Genomic DNA, 20,356 nt, shown 5'->3' with positions numbered 1-20,356 from the left:
TGGTAATGCTAAAGTGACGCAAGCAAATGTGAGTGCTTGTATTCATCTTGTGATGAGCTGATGCTCCTCTTGCACTTCCACCTGGTGGAATCTTCCAGATTTACGTTAAAATACGTTTGCAAGTATGATGAACCATATAACACATGCGTAGCAGTAGCGTCCGCTGGAGCGCACAGAGTGCAGTGCAAACCTGGCCTTAGACTTGCAATAAGATGAAAATGAACAATCCTAACCTCTTAATTTTAGAATGTTATATCTAATGCTGCATTCCATTTGCTACAGATGTCAGAGCTGGGGATGACATCACACTTAACCATGTTCCAGTAAAACATTCAGAAAATAAATATGGACGTGTTTGTTGTGTTTGCTCCATCAGAATAAAAATTAGTTGACAACGATGCATTGTTGTATTTTACATGTTCAAACATAGCAAGATATATACATGGGTGGAAGTTGGACAGCATTGTGTGCACGACTGATTTAATGAGAGACAAATACAGAGTTGCTAATAAACCGTTGATGTTAAAACTTTTCAATACGTTGTACATTGCCATTTTGGATTAACGTCATGATCTGAGGTCCGGCAAATCTGGACTTCACAGACAAACCAACCCAGAGTTTTATATTTGGATATCTAACCTTTAACAGGGTGTTCCAGTTAAAAATTCCAGCTAAGAACTTGGAAATTCAGACTTCCACTTTAAATGGAATGCAGCATTACTACTGGTGGCCTCCTTTGCTGCTAATCTTGTCAGTGTTTTTATAGGTGTACGATTTTCTAGTTTCGTTTTTCTGGTTTAGTTTAACTTTTATGCAATTAAACTAGCCTTTGTCACTTTTTTGTTTATCACACCAAAAATGTCCAAAATGGACACCAATTCTGTAAGTCTAAAAACAGTTCCTTATAGTTATTATATTTTGTTTCATAAAATTTGCCATCTGTAAAGTGTTCTCATGATAATGCGAAAATTAAAGGCTTCTAGTATAATCAAAAATTGCAAGAGTTAAACAGTTAGGATGCTTCGTCATTTTGTTAGTTTTATTGCAGGTTAATTTAATGAAATAGTTTGTTTCATTTTTGTTTAAATTTCCCCTTTCACACTGTACACATACTGTTTTATTTATTTTTGATATTTCCTGATTATGAATACAGGTACATTTTAGTTAAAACAAACTGCCAGGAGCCTAAAAAATATTTTGTTGTAATGAAAATTTCGTAGTAGTTAGATTCTGTATTTGTCGCTTTAGTGCTTTCTTTAACTTGCGTCTAGGCGTTTGCAATCATTTCAATAGCTTCTTTCGTGTCAGTTTTCATCTCCTCCTGTCTACAAGTTAAGCTGATGTGAATTTTTCTCGGTATTTCCTTGCAATACATTTTCAGGGTGCGAATGATGCCCAAATCCAATGGCTGAAGCACTGCCGTGCAATTTGGTGGGAGGAGTTCAACGCGAACATTAACTGTAGAAGCATGTTGTGGGCAGCAGTGTTATCAATCAGAAGCCGAATCATCCCTTTCTTCCTCTTCATATTGTGAGGTTTCTGAACTTTTTGAGACTCACCCCCCTCCCCATCCAACAGGGCGACACACCGAAGTGCGTCCCGAAGCGTGATTGCCGCATCTGTGGAAGATTGTCAGCTGCTGGAGCTGGGCAACATCAGGCTCACAGTGTAGTGCCACAGAAACAACTCCTAAAAGATTGCGGTCGCACTATAAGTCCCAAAACACGAGGCTGAATCTCAGTACTTTAGCAAAACCACCTTTATTTAGCTTGAAACAGGAACAGCAGGGTTATTTATTGTAGCGGGGTCTGACAGTCTCCTATAAACAGACACAGCAGTCGGGTAAGGTCGTGGCCATGTTAGTGGCCAAGTAATACTGTTCCCTGCATTTACAATGTTCCTTGCATCACCCATCGAGATCTTTTCTGTTTGCTTTGGTGGCGAGCCGCAGCAGAGCTATGAGCATGCTGTTGCCCCGGCAATGGATAAACAGTCTTCTACAGATGCGGTGATCGCACTTCGGAACGCTCTTTGGGGTGTTGTCCAGTTGAGGGAGGTTCCAAGAGAGTTTAGAAACTTTTGACGTCTTCAAATGCAGCAGTTCGCATACATTTGCAACCCGAGATTTTTCCGAAAGCCGCACAAATGTAAAGTGTTTTTGTTCTTTTTTGCTCTGTGAACTTTTGTCATTTTTTTGTCTGCCATTTCTATAGGAGGGTGACAATGAGTTAAATTCCAATGGGTGTTTTTCTACATGTTGATGAGCAATAAGCAAAAGGTATCACTGAAAACCACAGAAAACGGTACGAGGAAAGTTCAAAGAAAGAAAGTAAAATTTACAATGTTTCTGTTTGGGGATCGTTACACACAACTGAGCTGCGACCACTGAAATAACTCTGTGAACAATTCATTCAGGCATTTCAAGGTCTGTCGGGCACTCCTGTTGTAATGAAAGTATCTGCTGAATGTATTTCGTAGTAACAAGATTTTTATAGACTCGTGACATATGGGGAAGCTGTCAGGACTATAAAAATACTTGGTTGCAATGAAAATTTTGTTGTAAAGATATTTGTTGTAACGTAATTTTACCTGTATGTATAATTTTGGCCATTTCCACTTTATTTTTTTCTCCCAGGAATTTCTATTTTTGAAATACTGCTGAAATCACTACTTGAAGTATAACGAAAGATGCATGGGTTTTTTTTTTTTTTCCTTGTGTATAGTGCCCTTCTACAAGCATTATTTATGTCAAATGCTAAAAATTTGCTACAGCAACACCTTAGATCATTCCATTCTTAGGCAATATACAAACCCATGTGGAGATACCCGTGAGCCTAAACTGGGTGGATGTAATTTTAATAAGTGCTTAATTGCACACTTCTAATATTACGCTCAAATCGACCAGCCTCTGATCGGAAGTTGGCCGATTTTCACTAATAAAAGTGATCGGTAAAAAGGCAGAACACCAAAACCGATATTTTTCAGCTCCTGCTTTTAGCTAGTGAGCCAGCACTTTTTTTTTCTTCTTTTGCAGCAAACTTCCTGCGGTGTAAATGAACAGCAGAGAGTGGAGGCTTGTTTCATCAGTGAACAAGAGGTGATTGCTATATTAGCCTTTTTGTTACAGAAAATGGAGTAATAAACTAAAAAAAAAAAAATAATAAAGTAATAGAAGTCGTCCTGTGCCAAAGGACAAATGGCAAGAAAGGCTACTTTAAGGAATGCAGACCTTTATTTTGTCCTTTAAATTAAAACGGACACCACTTGATTTTGGACAGTGTGTTTTAAAATGAAGAAACTTGTGCTTTTAATTGGGGGGGGGGGGGGGGGGGGAGACGAAGACAAATTTGAAATTGCTGCTTAGTTTACAAAGAGGCTTTTTTTTTGTTTGTGTGAAAGATCGGTTTATTTGTTGCTGTATGTGTTGCAGCACAGGATTTGTTAAGTAACAAGTACTACATCCTTCAAATGGTTGTACATATTTTATAGTTAACACCAAGTATTATAAATGTCTAGCTGATATGATACACTGAAGGAAAAACACAACCTGTATAAATACAGTGAATGTATATTTTATGGTGCAATTAATGATTTTAAATGATTAAAACCTAGAAGTGCATGTGTATTTACATTTAAAGCAGTGTTTAATTGCCAGTATCAATTGTGAATATATACGTAATTTCCTAGTTGGAGAAATGGTGAAAACTACTCTGTTCAGTAAGCCTTGTTTCAGATAGGTATGTTACAGAAAAAAGAAACCATAATAAGGCTTGTAATTATGAGAAGCATTTTATTTTTTATACGACTTGTATTATGGATAAATATTTTTGTACATATTAAAATATGTATTTTAATAAAGTTTTGGTATTTTGTAGTCCCTGAACAATAAGCCTTCAGAATTTTTATTTTGTTAATAAAAACAAATGAATGTTGACACCTGTGGTCTGTAGTTTAATTATAATAACACACTTTAATATAGGACATAAGGCATCTATGCATCTTATGTAGGAGCTTGGAGTAAAAGGGATAAAGAGAAAATTGTAATGTATCAAAATCAGATAATCAAATAACATGAAAATCAGTAATTGGTATCTGCCATAAAAAAAGTATCCTTAATATCCATCTATAGAACCATATCAGCAGTTATGCACACTCTGTCCAGATACATAGTTAGAACATGTAAACTCCATTCAGATACTGACCAGGCTACAATCCAACCTGAATTTGTGATCAGTGTGTGACAGGATTATTCTCTGGGACACTTCACTGCACGTGTTAAAGCATCAGTACCAATAAGTTTTTTTACGTATAGACTGTAATCCTCTGCTTGGTTGGTAACATTGACTGCATACTTTTTGTTTGCTTAATTTGTCACTGCATTGACAACTGCCAGCAAGCAAGCAATGTCTTTGTAAAATAGGGCAGCTATTTTTCCCGCCCAGTGGTGTGGATAAACATCTAGCCTACTGTGCTTTGATCGACACACAAATTCCAGAATTGTTTTTATAGTTTACACTGATTTGACACACACCTAAATGTTACTATTCAGTATGTATTTTTATTTTAAGACTCTTTTTTTTTTTTTGTGCAAATACTAAATTTAGTGAGTGAATACTTACCCGTCTTTGTCGAGTTTTAAAATGTGCTATATAAATTTAACACAACTGCCAGTTTTTTAAATGAGTTTTTAGCCTACTGTTAAACACAGATGATGGTTTTGTTTTAAGAGGTAAGCTGTTCCATAATTTCAGAGCAACACTGGCAAAAGATACTACATTTCCATTTTAACCTAGTGCTCAGAGTTGCACGCAAAAGATGGTTGACAGATCTAAGGGTGTGGGTGGGCATATAAGCTATTAAAAGATTAACCATGTAGGAAGGAGCACATCCATTAAGTACCTAAAAAACTAACATTAAAATTTTTAAATCGATATAATCGCAAATGGGAAGCCAGTGCAGGGCAGCAAATACTGGCAAAATGTGCACCAGTGAGAAACCGAGCGGCAGCATTCTTTACAAGCTGCAATTGAGAAAGGGAGTTGCAGTAATGGAGTCTTAAGGATATAAAAGTGTAAATGACCATCTCCAAATTACTGTGGGATAAAAAGGGTTTAACCTTAGCCAAAGATAGTCGGTGATTTAAAAAAAAAAAAAAAAAAAACTCTTGCAAACAGCGGCATTTACTTGCTTCTTAAAATTAAAACACCCAGGTTTTTAATAAAATGTAAATTGAAAGAAAACCAAGCAGTGTACTAAAGACCCTATCATTCTTCATTCAGTGTGTGGAAATGTAACGCTAGCCAAGCTTTATCATCTAAAGTGGTGGGTCAGTCCCCTGCTTGAAAGAAAATGTATGTATCATCTGCAAATGGATGAAATAAAATGTTATGCTTCCTAAAAATTTGACACAGCGGTAATAATTTAAAAGAATGGGTCCAAGAATAGACCCTTTCAGTACACCACAGGTAAGAGGTACAGAACTAGAGACTCGCAGAGAATGCCCCACCAAGTAGATAAGATATAAACCAATCAAGTGCAAAACCTCTGATCCCAACATACTGTTACAAACGAGAAATAATATATGCACTGGAGTTTTAGGTCATCGGCGTTAAATGCTGAAATTCAAACCACCTTTAATCTGTAAAGATAACATGTATGTGTGTTTTTTGTTTTTTTTAAAGCTGTATCTTTCAAACGTCAAGGAAATGCACTTAAAACATACCACACGTTTCTTTGAAAGACAGATAGTGGGACATCTGTGACTGATGGTCAGTTGCAGTTGGTGAAATTTATAGACTTCAGTCATTGAAAAGTGATTAGGTTTTGGTCTTCACTCTCTGTTGTAGAAAGGAAAACTGTCATAGCTAAAAATGACTAGTGAAATCCACCGAATAACTGCTGTTTATACGATTCTGACGCCACCAATGACAGGTACTTGTATAATGTTCTTCTCCAAGCTAATATTACAAATGCACATTTTTAAATTTACATTTCTTAGTTATATCCATACACAAGTCATTTTAAATGATGCAAATATTTTTGTACAAGAGTTTTACAGTGAACGTTAGTCTGATATTCTATAGATCAATATGGAAAGTTGGCCAAGAGGTCATATAGGCTTTGTTTGAAAAAGTTGAAAATTCTAACTGTCCTGAGTGCTGGTTGCTTATCCAGTGTTTAATTTAATGACATTCCATTTGAGAGGTGAACTTGGCAGTTCAGGTTTGGAATTTGTATTACATATCTGGAGTCCAAGCTTCTATTTTATGTATTGTTTAATTCATAGTTCATTGCGAGTTTGAACATTTTTGTCAAAATTCTATATGGTACATTTCTATCACCATACACACTTGGCATGCTATGATCTTTGAAGACCTCATAATTTTGCATCCTGGTATGCATTTTTACACACTATTCTTGGCACGAATGGGAAATATTTTTGGTATACCTTTACATCCGTAATCGTAAATTGGAAGATTAAAAGGAAAACTGGCATTTCAAATTAAATGTTAGAGCTGCCACAAATGAATTTGTAAAAGTGTTTTTTCTGTGCCATGAGAGAGACCCTGGTGTGCTGCAGAAATAATAGTGTAGCCCACCTGGGTCCGAGCCTGAGAGGGACAAGTACCTCAAGACCTGCCTATGGAGGACAGGATTACCCAGAGAAGCTGTCATAAAAAGCAGCTCCGCAATCACTGAATTGTAGACATGGCACCTAGAACACTTTGGATGCATATCTTGGCTGCAAGAGTCCCATTTGGTCAGGTGTGTGGTCGGAAGTGAGTCTCACTGGAGCCTGTTTAGTGGAAATGTGAGTTGCCTCTGAGGCAGAGGGGGTTGGACAAAAGGGATGAGGCAACAAGGGAAATGCCACCAAAGTGCTCCTAAGTGGTATATCGGAGAATGCTGATCTTGGAGCTGCCTTTTTTTTTATCTTAACTAGGTTCTTTGGTAGTCCTGTTATTTCAGACAGTTGAGTGTGTGCATGAGATATAATGTGTGTGTGTGCGTGGTTGGTAAAATAGTGTACCATGGGATGATTTTGGTTACTAAATGTGTGCTGCCATAGAAAAAATGTTGGGAAACACTGTTGTAAAAGATTAATCTAGTTGCTAGATTAATAATATGGTAATTTTGTCCAAAATTTAGTTACAATAACTTAGGATCCAGAAGCCTAACTTAACTTGAAGTTAGCAGTCCAACTTGAATTAAAACCAAATAATTTGGCTTTTGGGTTCTTTAAGACCTCAGTATTACAGTGAAATGAGTTGTAGACATCCACATCTATTTTTAAAAAGTTTTGTCTTAAATTGAGGTAGTTATTCATTAACATCCTGATTATACCTGCAAGGCATATTTGGCATAAAGTATCTTCTCATGTTGTTTCAATTTGAAATGCTGACTTATTTTTGACTTTGTTAAATAAGTTATAACAAAAAATTACATTGCTGGAGATGGGCAACTCATATCTCTTAAACAGTAGAATGATTTAAAACCAATATCCTATACTTTTGAAGCCAACAGGAAATAGTTACAAGTTAAACTGCACTGCCAGTGTCGCTCATTGTTCTGACAGGGTACTGACTGCACAGCTAATGTAAACAAAAGAAGTAAAACGTGAATATTAAAACATTATTAATTGCAACAGTTTTCTGGAAGAAGTGCATTTTCTGAGATCCAGGCCGAGGTACCAGTGTTTTTGGCTATGACTGTACACGTTGTCCTAGCTAGTGAGCACTTTTTTTTTTTTTTGTGTTACTGTCTTTTACGTACACACGCATACACAAAAATTCTAAAAATGTTATTTTTGCACTCGGTGGTCTAAAATGTAGAGATTCATCAAAATCTTTATCAGATTTTTGGATGATTACAATACTTTCCCTATACTTGGTATACAAGAAAGTGAAAAAGGAAATCCATCAGCTGTTAAAGTGAGGGAGACTACGAGACACCCATGCCCAAGTACATTACAGTGGTGAATGGCATTATATGCATTTTTTTAATGTGAATGCCATTTGAATGTATTAGTTTGTGAATGTCATACTTGAAACACACCAAGTATTCGGTAGCAATCTCAAGCAAATTTGGAAGCAACAGAAAATGATAGAACATATTTCAGACTAGAATATATCAAACATTTGAATGCAAACATATATAGAGCAGTTTGCAACAGAAATTATAGCTTTCTTTGATTGCAGTGCTATAGTATTCCTCATACCAAAGGAGTTTGCACTCTTCAAAATGTCTGATCATATGGAATGAGTGGACATTCTCATCAATGTTCTGTAAAATGACTGACTTGTGCATTGAAGCTGTTAATGTTTTGTAGTTTACATAGTCTGCCTTTAATGGGCTTGGTTCTGCCGTTCATTCACACGAGTGCTGTGCTGTCCTTTTCAAGTAATTCTTGCAGACAATCTGAGCTCCCTCATTCATCTGAATTTCAAGGAATAGAAATGCTCTGAGTGATCCTACAGATTGTTAAAAACATTGACTTTTGTATGCTTTCAATGTAACGACAATCATCTGTGTGAAAATAACGAAGTCGAGAACCAGGCCAGACTTGACAAATTTTATAATGTTTGTTTTACTGGAATATCCATCTTGCCTGATTTTAATCTTGTATGGTTTGATGTATATGCTAATACTTGAAATATTTGGATGCCTATCCACATTACTGAACTTTATGGTCAAGGAGCTTGCTAGTTTGGGTATAGACCAGGGGTCTCCAACACGTCACTAGCTCGCAACCCCTTTCCAAGTAGCTTGCCAAAGGGTTAATGAATCCTACATAAATTTAAAAACTTGATTAGTCAAATTAGGGGTGGGTGATCTTTCCAAAAAAATCATGTAACGATCTTCAATCTGAATTGCAATATATCTTTTCAAAGTGGCATACACTTAAGAGAATATCCGGACTCAAACTCCAGACCTAAGTAACACTTGGTGAGGAAGGCCCCTCCCCCTGGCCTGTTGTGTGGATCTCGGATTCGCGTAAATAAATTGGTACCGTAAGCGAAATATGATATAGTGAAGTGAAAGAAGTTGCAAAATCAACCGGAATGTTAAAACAAATTATAGAAAAGAACCTGATCTAAATCCGTTAAGTAGTTCTCTCGTGAAAAGTGGACAGACATACAGACATTAGATTTTAATTTTGAAGGCTTACTAATATGTAATTTGCAGTTAGTCTCAACAGCATTCTCAGCATTTCTGGAGCTTAGTTGAACCCGATAACTATAAGAATCACTCAAAATGTCTGCTTTGTTTGGGTCTACATAACTCTCTGTGAGTCTGCCTTTTCTGACATGAATGTCATGAAATCAAAGTTCAGAACAAGACTGACAAACATTTAAATGACTCCATAAGGGTGAACCTAAGTGGCTACACTCCACCATACAGCTCTCTTGTTGACTCCATGCAGTGCCAGTCCTCTCACTAACTAAAAAATACATCACACATGCAACTGGACATGTGAACACTCTTGTGAAGTGAAACAATGACATGTAACAAAATGACAAATGAATAAGTAATATCTGTGTATTTGTAATGGCATTGTTTTGACAGCATTCATGTTTTAATGCAATAGTGTGAGATACACTAGAAAATGCATTCAAACATTCAAAATGCACTTCCAGGTGAACTAAATATTTTTTTGATGTTTTAATACAAAATGTGAATTGTGGACATATTCAGTTTGTTTCAGTTGAAATAAGCTATGAGAATAAATGTTAGAAAACATGAGTAGCTCTCAGCCATTTTCATTTTGTAAAAGTAGCTCTTGGGGGAATAGGTTGGAGACCCCTGGTAATAACAGGTTCCCCCCCCCCCCCCCCCCCCCCCCCCAGTGGTTGTTTCTCATTCTTGTGTACATGCTATACATAATATGAGAATGCTTGGTTGTATTTTACTAAATTTACTCTCTTTTTCGGTTATCAGGATTATCATAAGATCATCAAGCAGCCAATGGATATGGGCACAATAAAGAAGCGCTTGGAAAATAATTACTATTATAGTGCCAGTGAGTGTATCCAGGACTTCAACACCATGTTCACCAACTGTTACATTTACAACAAGGTAAGTTCATTTGTCAATTTCTTGAAGCTTTAAAAAGATTAATGGTACTTCTGATTCTTCTGCACTACTAAAACAGCATAAAACTCCTATCATATAAGATAAACAAGATTTGTAGTCTTGATTTGTGGTGGTTTATGGATCATAGACCTCCTAACTTGCATACCCGCTATGTGCACATACCAAGTTTATTCATTTACTCTCTCTAGTAGAAATCAGTAGTGATTAAAAATGTAATTAAAATCCATTGGGGATAGCTAAGTAAAATAAACTGGGCTGAAGCTGTGATAAGAGTATCCTAAGCTAAAATAACAGCTTCATTTATTTAAATGTGACCTTTCTGATATGGTAGGTAGATCATTGTATGATGGACTAATTTCCAAACTGTAAAAATTTTCTCCTGTAAAACCAGTCTTTATGGTATTTTCATGATATATAGCTGATATCTTGTATAGTTTATTCAACATTTGGTTATGCCCATGTGAATGTTCAGAATTGGAAAACAAGGCTGGCATTAACTGCATAAGATTACTTGTAATTTTTTGCTAAATCCCAATAGCTTCAGTAACATTCAAATGTGTTCATTAACTGTGTGTGCTATACAGTGTTGTACGAATGGGCATTCTTTTGTCCTCGAAATTGGCGCGTACCACAAATGTCGTTTTTTTATCATTTCTTTTGTAGCTAGTATGCTGTTTCAGAGATCCCACTAACTGCATAATCTGCCTTGTGCTTTAATCAGCATTGTGAGCTAAATCAGTCTAATCTGGTCAGCATGAAAGTACTGAGAAACTGAGTTTTTATTTTGGAGTAAGCTTTTCCTTTGTGTTTGAACCGTGTCCTGCAAGTGGTTCTATGGTGGGCAAAGGCACCAGGTGTTCATGACCCCAAATTTGGTAATTCCATTGGGGGAATAAGGTTGGATGAATGAACTAGACACATTTGTTTCATATAGAGGATGAATACCTTTATTGGTGGTATGTGTTGTGTTAGCCAGTGATCCATCCCAGTATAATTTTAAAATTCCTTCATTCAACTGCACGATACTACATGTTGTAAATCCATTTTATAATATTATATGTCTTAACTTATTGGTCATATCGTCTTTAAGGCTTATAAAGGAATACTAATACTTCAGTTTTGATCCTGTAATCGGTTTATTTGGTAATTAAAGCCTTTCTTGGTCATGAAAGAGCAAGATGTGTTAAGGTGCATAGGATTTTTAAATGAAACACAATTTTTTGAATTCCTGCATTTGTATTCAAACGCTGGAGTTTGTTCTAGAAATGGGCCTCATTTTACTTCCAAAGTAACCTTAAATTTTCAAGGCTTGTGTAAAATGTAGTGCTGGAAATGTTCGTTTGGTGCCAACTGTGTATCGTCAAGCTGCAGGATTTTCAATGGTAAACACATGCTAGGGTCTGAGTCCTTGTGAAGTCAAAGCTAAAGAATAAGTTATAGTAAAGTGAAGAAGAAAAAAAACACATTTTGAGAATGCTCTGCTCAAGTTAATAGATCTAGATTCTGACTCCCCCCCCCCCCCCCCCCCCACCCAAATTTGTTCTTCAACTTGTCTCCTTTGTAACCAGCTGCATAGAAAGCCTTGTGCTCTCTATTAAAGTGGTGTTTTTGTAATTAAACTACAGACCACAGGTGTTGCCTGTTAAAAATGAAACTTTATAATAAAAATTTTGTTCAGTGACCATAAATATTAAAATAAAATCCCCATAAATTAACTATAAAATGTATGCAGAATATTTTCTGTAATACAAGAGCTATTAAAAATGAGTGCAGATGCAGAACACTGTGAATTTTTTTTTTAAATACAAATTTTACTAAATACAGAACTGATTTCCTCAGTAAATGAAAGTTTGTTAAAATGATCAGTGAAGAAAGTGGAACTGATTAAACATAAATTAAAATCCACAGTATCTGTCCATTAATTGGTAAACTATGGCCAGTTGACAATGGGGATTAAAATTGTACAAGAGAAAGTCAAAGTCCTGGAAACCACAGCCAACTGGTCGCGTACCTGTTCCTGGGTTTTCTGTAGTGTATTCTGTGCTTGCTGTCCAGTTAGATAAGAGAATCTTTCCATCAGACAATTCGAATGCTCATTTATCCAAGAGTACTTTTCCATATGTAGGAGAGCAGCCTGGCAGTAGAGCCATTGTACCAGGTGCCACTTCTAGATCCCAAGAAAATAAATAGAATAGGGTTAATAACCGTTTAAAATATTGATACTTCTGTTCACCTAACAAACAGAAATCTTCAGGTATGCCAGACTAAAGTATCTAGTCTTCAGCTAGGATTTTAAAGCAAAGTGACGCTGGCATGTATGGTCAGTTTTTCTCATTAAAAAAAATTCATAAAGTCAGCTAATGTCTGTAGTATTTCACATTGTAGTTTGGAATTCCTGTTTGTTAGATGAGCCACTCTTATAAACAGTTTAAGGGGATCATTGCTGAAATAATCTGAAATAGTAGTCTAGAGTAGTCCATAAAGAGTGCTTTTTTTTTTTTTTTGTGGGTTTTTTTTTTTTATGTAACCACTATGTCCAAGCAATTCTGAAGACCTACAGCTTTGTTGCTATCCATCTGCGCTCCTGTGGCCTCATGTATAAACGGTGCATATGCACACAAATGTTGCGTATGCCTGTTTCTTCCGCCCACTTTGAGATTTATAAAAACTAAACTTGGCGTAAAGCCACACACATTTTCATGGGAGCCTGGGATTCCCGGACATTTTTAATTCCGGGGAAAACGGGAACGGCCAAGCTCGCATATATAGCATGTAAAAATCGATCGAAATAAGAGAGTTATAGTTGAAAATAATTAAGGTGGCGCCATTGCTGCAGCTTGCACTTCATCAGACAACAGCTTTGAACAACAACTTGAAATTACAATGTGTCAGTCTGTTGCATCCGCATTATCTATGCCAAGAAACTTGCCATCACAGAATGATGACAAGAAGCTGGATGCATGAGTAAAAGCTGAAATGTCGGTGTTTCAGGGCAACGGCAGGCATTTAGAACAAGCGTATCAGTATCTGACGATTGTGCCGCCTACTTCAGTGGAGGCAGAGCGTGCTTTCTCAGCGGCTGGCGTACTTCTGCACGAAGGTGCGCTCTTGCCTGGATGACCGCACGCTGGACACGTTAATAATAATACATTACATTTATATAGCGCTTTTCTCAGTACTCAAAGCGCTATCCACAGTGGGAGGAACCGAGAAGCGAACCCACAGTCTCCTTATTACAAAGCAGCAGCACTACCACTGCGCCACCTGTGAGGACGTTGTGCTTTCTGCACTCTTATTACTGCAACTAAAGATACATGTACTTGTATGACAGTATCAACTGCTTGTAGATAAGGTTAGTCTTTTATTTGTGTCAACATATTGCAGTAGTTTTATTAGAAATAAGTGTCGGCCGTTCTAAAACTGTTCAAATGTGAGATGCCCGTGCACTCTGTCATCACCGGGGTTCCCAGGAATGGATTCCCTACCCCCTACCTTGTCTACGCAGTTTCTGGTCAGTTATGCAAACTGGTGGAAACCACCGTCAAAGCAGTGCTACTGTCAATGTGTTACCTTTTTAATATTTGCATCAATGATGTGGGATTTATCAAATGCACCAAAATTTAATTTTGGTGCTAATTTAATCAGCTTGATTGTAATCGGTCTGTAACAGTATAATGGTACATAGAATGGCCAAACTATTCTAACTACCATAGCTGCTTCAGCATATTTAGAAGACTTTGCAAATGGAAGAATTAGAAGAGAGTGCATATTTATAGATAATGATGACTAACTTCGATTTCCAAGAGCTATCCTCTTGGAGCTGTGTACTGAACTGGTGCTGGCTTTGCAAAGGCAGACGTTGAGGAATTGTGCTGTACCTGTTCCTTTGCAAGGTTTTTAACCACAGGAACTTTCAACGTGAACTTGCCGACCGATCAGGTGTTTCACAAACATCACTGGGTCACGCTATGCCAACTGTATATATTCTTGTTATCCAAATATGATTTCCTTATACTGTGTTTGAACTGCAAAATATGAAAGCGCAATTCGCAACAACGTCTGGTTTTCCAAATGTAACCTGAGCAGTCCGCTCCATGCATATTGCTATTGAAACGGCTCTGGATAAGTTAATTCAGCCAGGGACAAATCACCAATGAGCTGGCATTACATCATATATTGTATATAACTGGAGAACCTGAAAATGAAGAAAATGGCAGCTCCATACAGTTGCACATACTTTTTCCAAATAGTGCAGCAAAAAGCAAGCAGTTCTTTAAAAGATAGTGAATCACCTCAGATAGCCATGTAATGAGCAGAGAGTCAACCCATTTTGGCTCTCGGTGCCCTTGCTACACTATAAAAGCACCATCAGAGAATGAATTTGCTTGTGTAATTAGAATGCGTTTCCACAGAAAGTGTGTAGCATTGTCCAGGCACGTACCTGAAGGGATGCACTGTGATGAACCTAACCCTGACCCACCAAATCAGACAGCGTTGCAACTTTGTTTGAATATAATTAGCAGAATGTAAAAACAGTTAATCAGATGCAGCATTCATTTTTTAACCAGTTCATTTAATTGGTGGTCAATATCACATGTTACAACCCTTATATTCCTTAGTTTATTGGCCACGTCTTTTACTGCATCCATTATTGCATTTTGTGACGCCAGAACAGTCCGTCAGCACATAGCCAGATGGACTCCCAGCAGTTTCTGAGGCAGAGGTGTGTGAGTAGCCAGCACATGAAGATGTACTTGGCACAGCAGCACTATCATGTCATCAGCACAGGGTTAGCTTTTGTAATATTTTCTGAAACAGAATAAACAGATGATTGGCCACGTCTCGTCTTTTCATGTCAGCTGTGATTCCTGACCACTTTTAATTTTGGGTACTGTATGACTTTCTGAACTTGAAGTTTTGAGTGTCTTCACCATGCTTTTGTTGCTTATACCACTGCGTAAGCCATCATATAGTATGTGTTGGCATCTGTTTTAATGTCTAATACAAGTGTCTCAAAGGAGGCTAACTTTTTTAAAAAAATTTTTTTTTTTTTGAGGTGGTTTACAGTTTGACACATTATTCCAAGGCTACCCCCTCGACCAGTATCTCTCTTGATTTAGAAATGAATGTGTAACTGTTTGCTGATGCCTCAGCTAAGGGAAGAATAAATCAGATTTTGTACTTGATGTTATATTCTTTCCCAAGGCAACTTTAATTCCAATAGCGTGAATGTTTTAAGGAGCATTTTAAATTGCATGGATGTTTCTGTACTGGTGTTGGTAACTTTAATTAAAATTAAAATACAGGTGCCCTTTGTGGAGGATGTACTCTATAACACTTGGTGTAATTATGGTCATTAAATCTCTTGATAACCAAAGTATAGATTTTGCTTCTGTACTAAATGTATGAGATGCCCTGTAACATGGATTCTGGGTACTACGGGATAGTAACAGGCAAGATTAACAACAGTCTGGTTTGAGATCACAAAGCTGTGGCCTGGATTGTGCTCTGATCAATCAGCCAGGCAGTTTTGCTGGGCTTTTTTATGGGCTAAAACAAAACAGTTTTCATCCTCTGAAGGGGGTATCTCTCTCGGAAAATCTGTGCCTTTCCCAAAAATATCTGTTGTTTAAAAAGGCCATGCATTTATTAGCACAACAGGTTTGCACACCACATAATACGTATGACATATGAAAATGATTGTAATAAATGTAAGACAATTCTAAATTTTTTATCATGAAGATACAAGGCTGACATACTTTTTAACAAGTTTTACATGTAGAATGTACAAATTTGGCCCTTAAAACATCAAGCCTACTTGTTTACTGAGCAGAGAGAGCAAATTCATTTTTTCCTAATAAGAAATGTGAACTTCTGTACTAAACACTAGTCACTCTCAGACAAAAGGAGTGCCGCCTTTCAGTATAGGTCAAAACTAAGGGATCTTCTCTTTTAATTCCTGTTGAAGACGTATCTCTCTTCCACTCCAAGTACAGCTGGACAACTTGCATGTTTGCTGTTCTCCATGAACAGGGTGACTCCTCAAGTTCTTCCAATTACTGCAGTGTTAATAAAATTAAACAAAAATACATTTCAGTTGGAGTAATTTTTATTTGAATACAAGGTGCAGAAGAACTGCAGACGTACAGTACATGTTCTCCTGCAATACTTGGAGAACATCTGATATTTTAGAAACCCAATTTCGGAAACAAGTGAAATGCTGCTAATGTGTTTGAAAAAAGGACAAAACAGAAGGCAAAAGATGACATGATGGTGAGTCTGCTGTTAGATTTATTTTACATTAAAATATGCAGAGGATTGTTACATATTTTTGCTCGTATTTGCTGTTCAAAAAGTGTGTTCATTTTCAGTGATTGAGATACATAACATTGCACTTCGTTAAATATTTAATTTACAAATTTTTTGAAATCAGTAAAGAATCCCTGTTATATAGGTATTTGTGCCAAAAGTAGGGAAATCACCATCCGACCCCCACATTTTCTTGGCTTTTGCTATGGTTTACTGACTAGGTGTTAAGGATTGTTTAAAGCAGGTCATTTTCATTTGCTGCTACACAATAGTACATGAAAAGTTATAAAGTGGAATCATATTCTTTACGCTTGGAGTAAATAAAGGATGAGTTCAGTAGTATTTAAAAACGAGTCTTGCAATTTAAACCTTTTTTTTTTTTTTGCTTTAAAAGCAAACTGAATTTTACATCCCCAGTCCTCATAGGCCTGATTTAAACAAACGTGACACAAACAATGTGTGTGCACAAAGCTAAAGTTCTGACATGTTTAGTGGTACAACTGCAGATTGAAATATTCTAAAGTTGTAAAGTAGCAGCAAGCTGATATAATTGCATAGCATCTTAATTACTCCAAATATAGGTTATTAAATATGGCAACAAACAGGTGATGACTATTTGCCAAGCCTAGTAACCACTTTTAAAAGTTCATGTTGGGCCCTGTTCAGTTGGAGTATACTTGGAGCAGACGAGCAGCAGGTGAAATGAGATTGTGTTGCAAAACACTCTTTCGTCTACTTAAACCTAATACTTTGTCAGTTGTCAAACAACAGCACTAATTGAAGTTTATCTTCCTAATACTTTAATGGTGGTTTCAAGGTTTAGCACTTTCGTTTTAGTTTTTGCTTTAACATTTATAAATACTTCACCCTGGTGATCTTTGAATCTGTTAAGATTATTCAAAGTCAAATGTACAACCATGTTACTTTTTGAGTAGAGGTTAGTCAAAGAATAATATATCAATGAAATCTGTTTTTTGTTTTGCCAAATTTTAATAGGGAGATGTTACTTCACTGAGAAGTATGTCTCCACTCTCAATTTTCAAGCTCAACATTACAGTTTCTTCCATTGTGTCTCTACAGTGTAGTACCAGTTGATACAGTGGAGAAAGAAAGATTCAAGCTGTTGAGAATGTTGAATGCTAGTTGCCCAATACAAATAGTGCTTCCTATGCTGGTGAATGTTATAAGATAAATACCCACACACATCATACAGACTATTGCAGACAAAGAAAAGCATGGAAATTTGAATACATAATTCGGAACCATTACAATTGATGTTAATCGTAACAGTATACAGTAATCCCTCACCTATCGCGGGGGTTACGTTCCAGAGCCCCCCGTGATAGGTGAAAATCTGCGAAGTAGCGACCTATATTTATTTTATTATTTATACATATTTTAAGGCTTTATAAACCCTTCCCACACTCTTATAAACCTTTCTCACTCTCTTGTTAACCTTTCCCACGCTCTTATAAACACTTCCTATGCTCTTAAACACTTTCTACATTCTTAAACACCGCAGACCAACACTGCACACTGCACGCAGCGATCAGACGTCAATGTGTCTGCACTCGCTTTGTGAAGGGGGGCAGCTGAACTCTGAGCAGAAATGAACTTTGTGCTGCTTCTGCCAAAATGCCTGCTTTTCGCTCTGCGCGTTCGGAAGGAGGAGGAGGAGTGGGGGTGTGTGAGGGCTGAATGCACGTTCGCTCAAACCCCCCTCCCCGGAGGCGCAATATGCTCCTACCACTTCGCATTGTCAAGGGGGTGGGGAGCTGAATGAACGCTAAGGAGAAGTGGACTTGGTGCTGCTTGTCGCTCTGCGTGTCAGTAATTTAAAAGCCTGTACATCACCTATTTTCCTGTCTCACTGGCTTGTCTTGCTTGAAGTTAAAATGTTTTATAATAGTGAGATGTTACTCATATCCTTAGCCCGACATCCACATATCATATGTGTTAACAAAGTGTGTTTTATAAGTTTACATGTGTTTAAAGCATGTGGGATGGGTATTTTAAGGCTTAAACTATAAAAATGTTTATTTATATGGTCTTTCTATATCGCGGATTTTCTCCTGTTGTTGATGGGTCTGGAACATAACTTCCGCGATAGGCGGGCAATCACTTGTATTTAAAAACCTGCGAAGTCGTGAATCCGCGAAAAGTGAACCGCGGAGTAGCGAGGGATTACTGTATGTAGAATAGAGATGTACACTTGTTTTATCAGTAATTAGCACAGCGATGCATCAACAGGCTTGTCTTTTCCTAATGTAAAACGGTCTAAACGGAGAGTGAGCAAGAGCAATATTTACTGAGTGGGGGCTACAGGCGCCACCGAGGCAGGCAGGCAGTACAATAATCTATTTTTAAGCTTCCATTGTAAGTAGAGGATGTATAAAAAATGTTGGAAAATGTTGTTTGAGCCATTTCTTTGAGGCACAGCTGTTCATGAAATTGTGGTATTTTGAAAAATGGGGGGACTGTGCTTTCATATTGTTAGGAAATATGAGGTGTTGGACTCTAGATAGAGACAATACCTTTTTGAACATGGATACACAGAACCTAATGGACCATAAATGGGAAGATCCTGTTTGGGAGTACTTCAGAGGACTCGAAAGTACAAAAGGTACTGTAATGTAGTTCTTCCAGAGCGTAAAATAATGCTTTGCTCCCCCCACCCAAAAATAAAACCTCAACACACACTTTTGTATTGATGGCTGCAGCAAAAATAACTCAGCCGAGTCTTTTATCTGCATGTTTCTGCAATCCCTTTGCTATGTAGGCGCAGCATCCATTTCGGCATTAAATAGCAATATTTTAAAATTTTAAACAAAACTAAACAAATTGTCTCAAACATTGGCAATTCATCCATCCATCCATTTTCCAACCCGCTGAATCCGAACACAGGGTCACGGGGGTCTGCTGGAGCCAATCCCAGCCAACACAGGGCACAAGGCAGGAACCAATCCCGGGCAGGGTGCCAACCCACCGCAGGACACACACAAACACACCAAGCATACACTAAGGCCAGTTTAGAATCACCAATCCACCTAACCAGCATGTCTGTGGGAGGAAACCCACGCAGACACGGGGACAACATGCAAACTCCACGCAGGGAGGACACGGGAATCGAACCCAGGTCCCCAGGCGTCCCAACTGCAAGGCAGCAGCGCTACCCACTGCGCCGCCGTGCCGCCCCATTGGCAATTCACCAAAATAAAAACTAAGTTCATAAAACTGAACTAGAAATGTCGTAATTATAAAAGAAGTAAAATGGCCATGTACAGACTTCAATTTAAATCTAAAAGTCTTTACATGCTACTTCAGTTTACTGACGTCCCTCATGTTTGAGGAAGCTACACCAGGTACAAAGCATAACTACATTGTGATCTTGTATTAATAAGCCTAAAGTTAGGGTTGTGCCAATAGGCAGCTTATCTTGTTGGGGTAACTATTAAAAACAATCTTTCTTGACTAGGAGGAATTACTATAAGGTTCCAATGCTGTCTCTTCGTCTTTTATTTAAATGTGCATTCATTAAAAAATTTAATTTTTTGTTTTTAAAAACTTTCTTTTTACTACCAACAGTAGCCTTTACCATATGCAGAAGTGTTTATATATTAAAAAAAAAAAAAAGAGGGCAATAACTGCAAGTTTATATACAAACACTTCAGTGCCTGCAATTTCCTATAAATTAATTAAAGGCTAAATGAATAGTACAATTACATTTTAATATCCTAGGGGGTGCTCTGTCCAGGCAAGATCAACGCATTTATTTACTTAGGATTTAATGTTGATCTATCTGAAGTTGCTGTGTTCCCAGGTGTACTCAGCAAGCATTTTGAAAGAGTACTGGTGGCAAATGTTTTTTTTTTTTTTTAGTGTATTCTTAATGTTTGCCTTTAATTTACATAGTTTAAGCCTAAGGTACGCTTCATAAATGCACTGAATAACA

General features: G+C 37.3%; 1 protein-coding gene across 18 annotated transcripts in view; it reads left to right on the top strand.

Moving 5' to 3' along the window:
- Window positions 1–20,356, top strand: part of brd2a (bromodomain containing 2a) — a 185,754-nt gene that overhangs the window by 143,015 nt on the left and 22,383 nt on the right. For 13 of the 18 annotated variants that reach the window (XM_051932917.1, XM_051932960.1, XM_051932902.1 and 10 more), the window contains one exon: window positions 9,940–10,077. The exons of the other annotated variants lie outside the window; for them this stretch is intronic. In XM_051932917.1, coding sequence (XP_051788877.1) covers window positions 9,940–10,077 — 138 coding nt within the window. The remainder of the gene's footprint in view (window positions 1–9,939; window positions 10,078–20,356) is intronic. 18 annotated transcript variants of the gene reach the window in all.

This window comes from Erpetoichthys calabaricus, chromosome 1, assembly GCF_900747795.2.
Source record: "Erpetoichthys calabaricus chromosome 1, fErpCal1.3, whole genome shotgun sequence".
Lineage (NCBI taxonomy): Eukaryota > Metazoa > Chordata > Cladistia > Polypteriformes > Polypteridae > Erpetoichthys > Erpetoichthys calabaricus.
The sequence above is the reverse complement of the archived record's forward strand: the minus strand, read 5'-3'. Positions and strand labels throughout refer to the sequence as shown.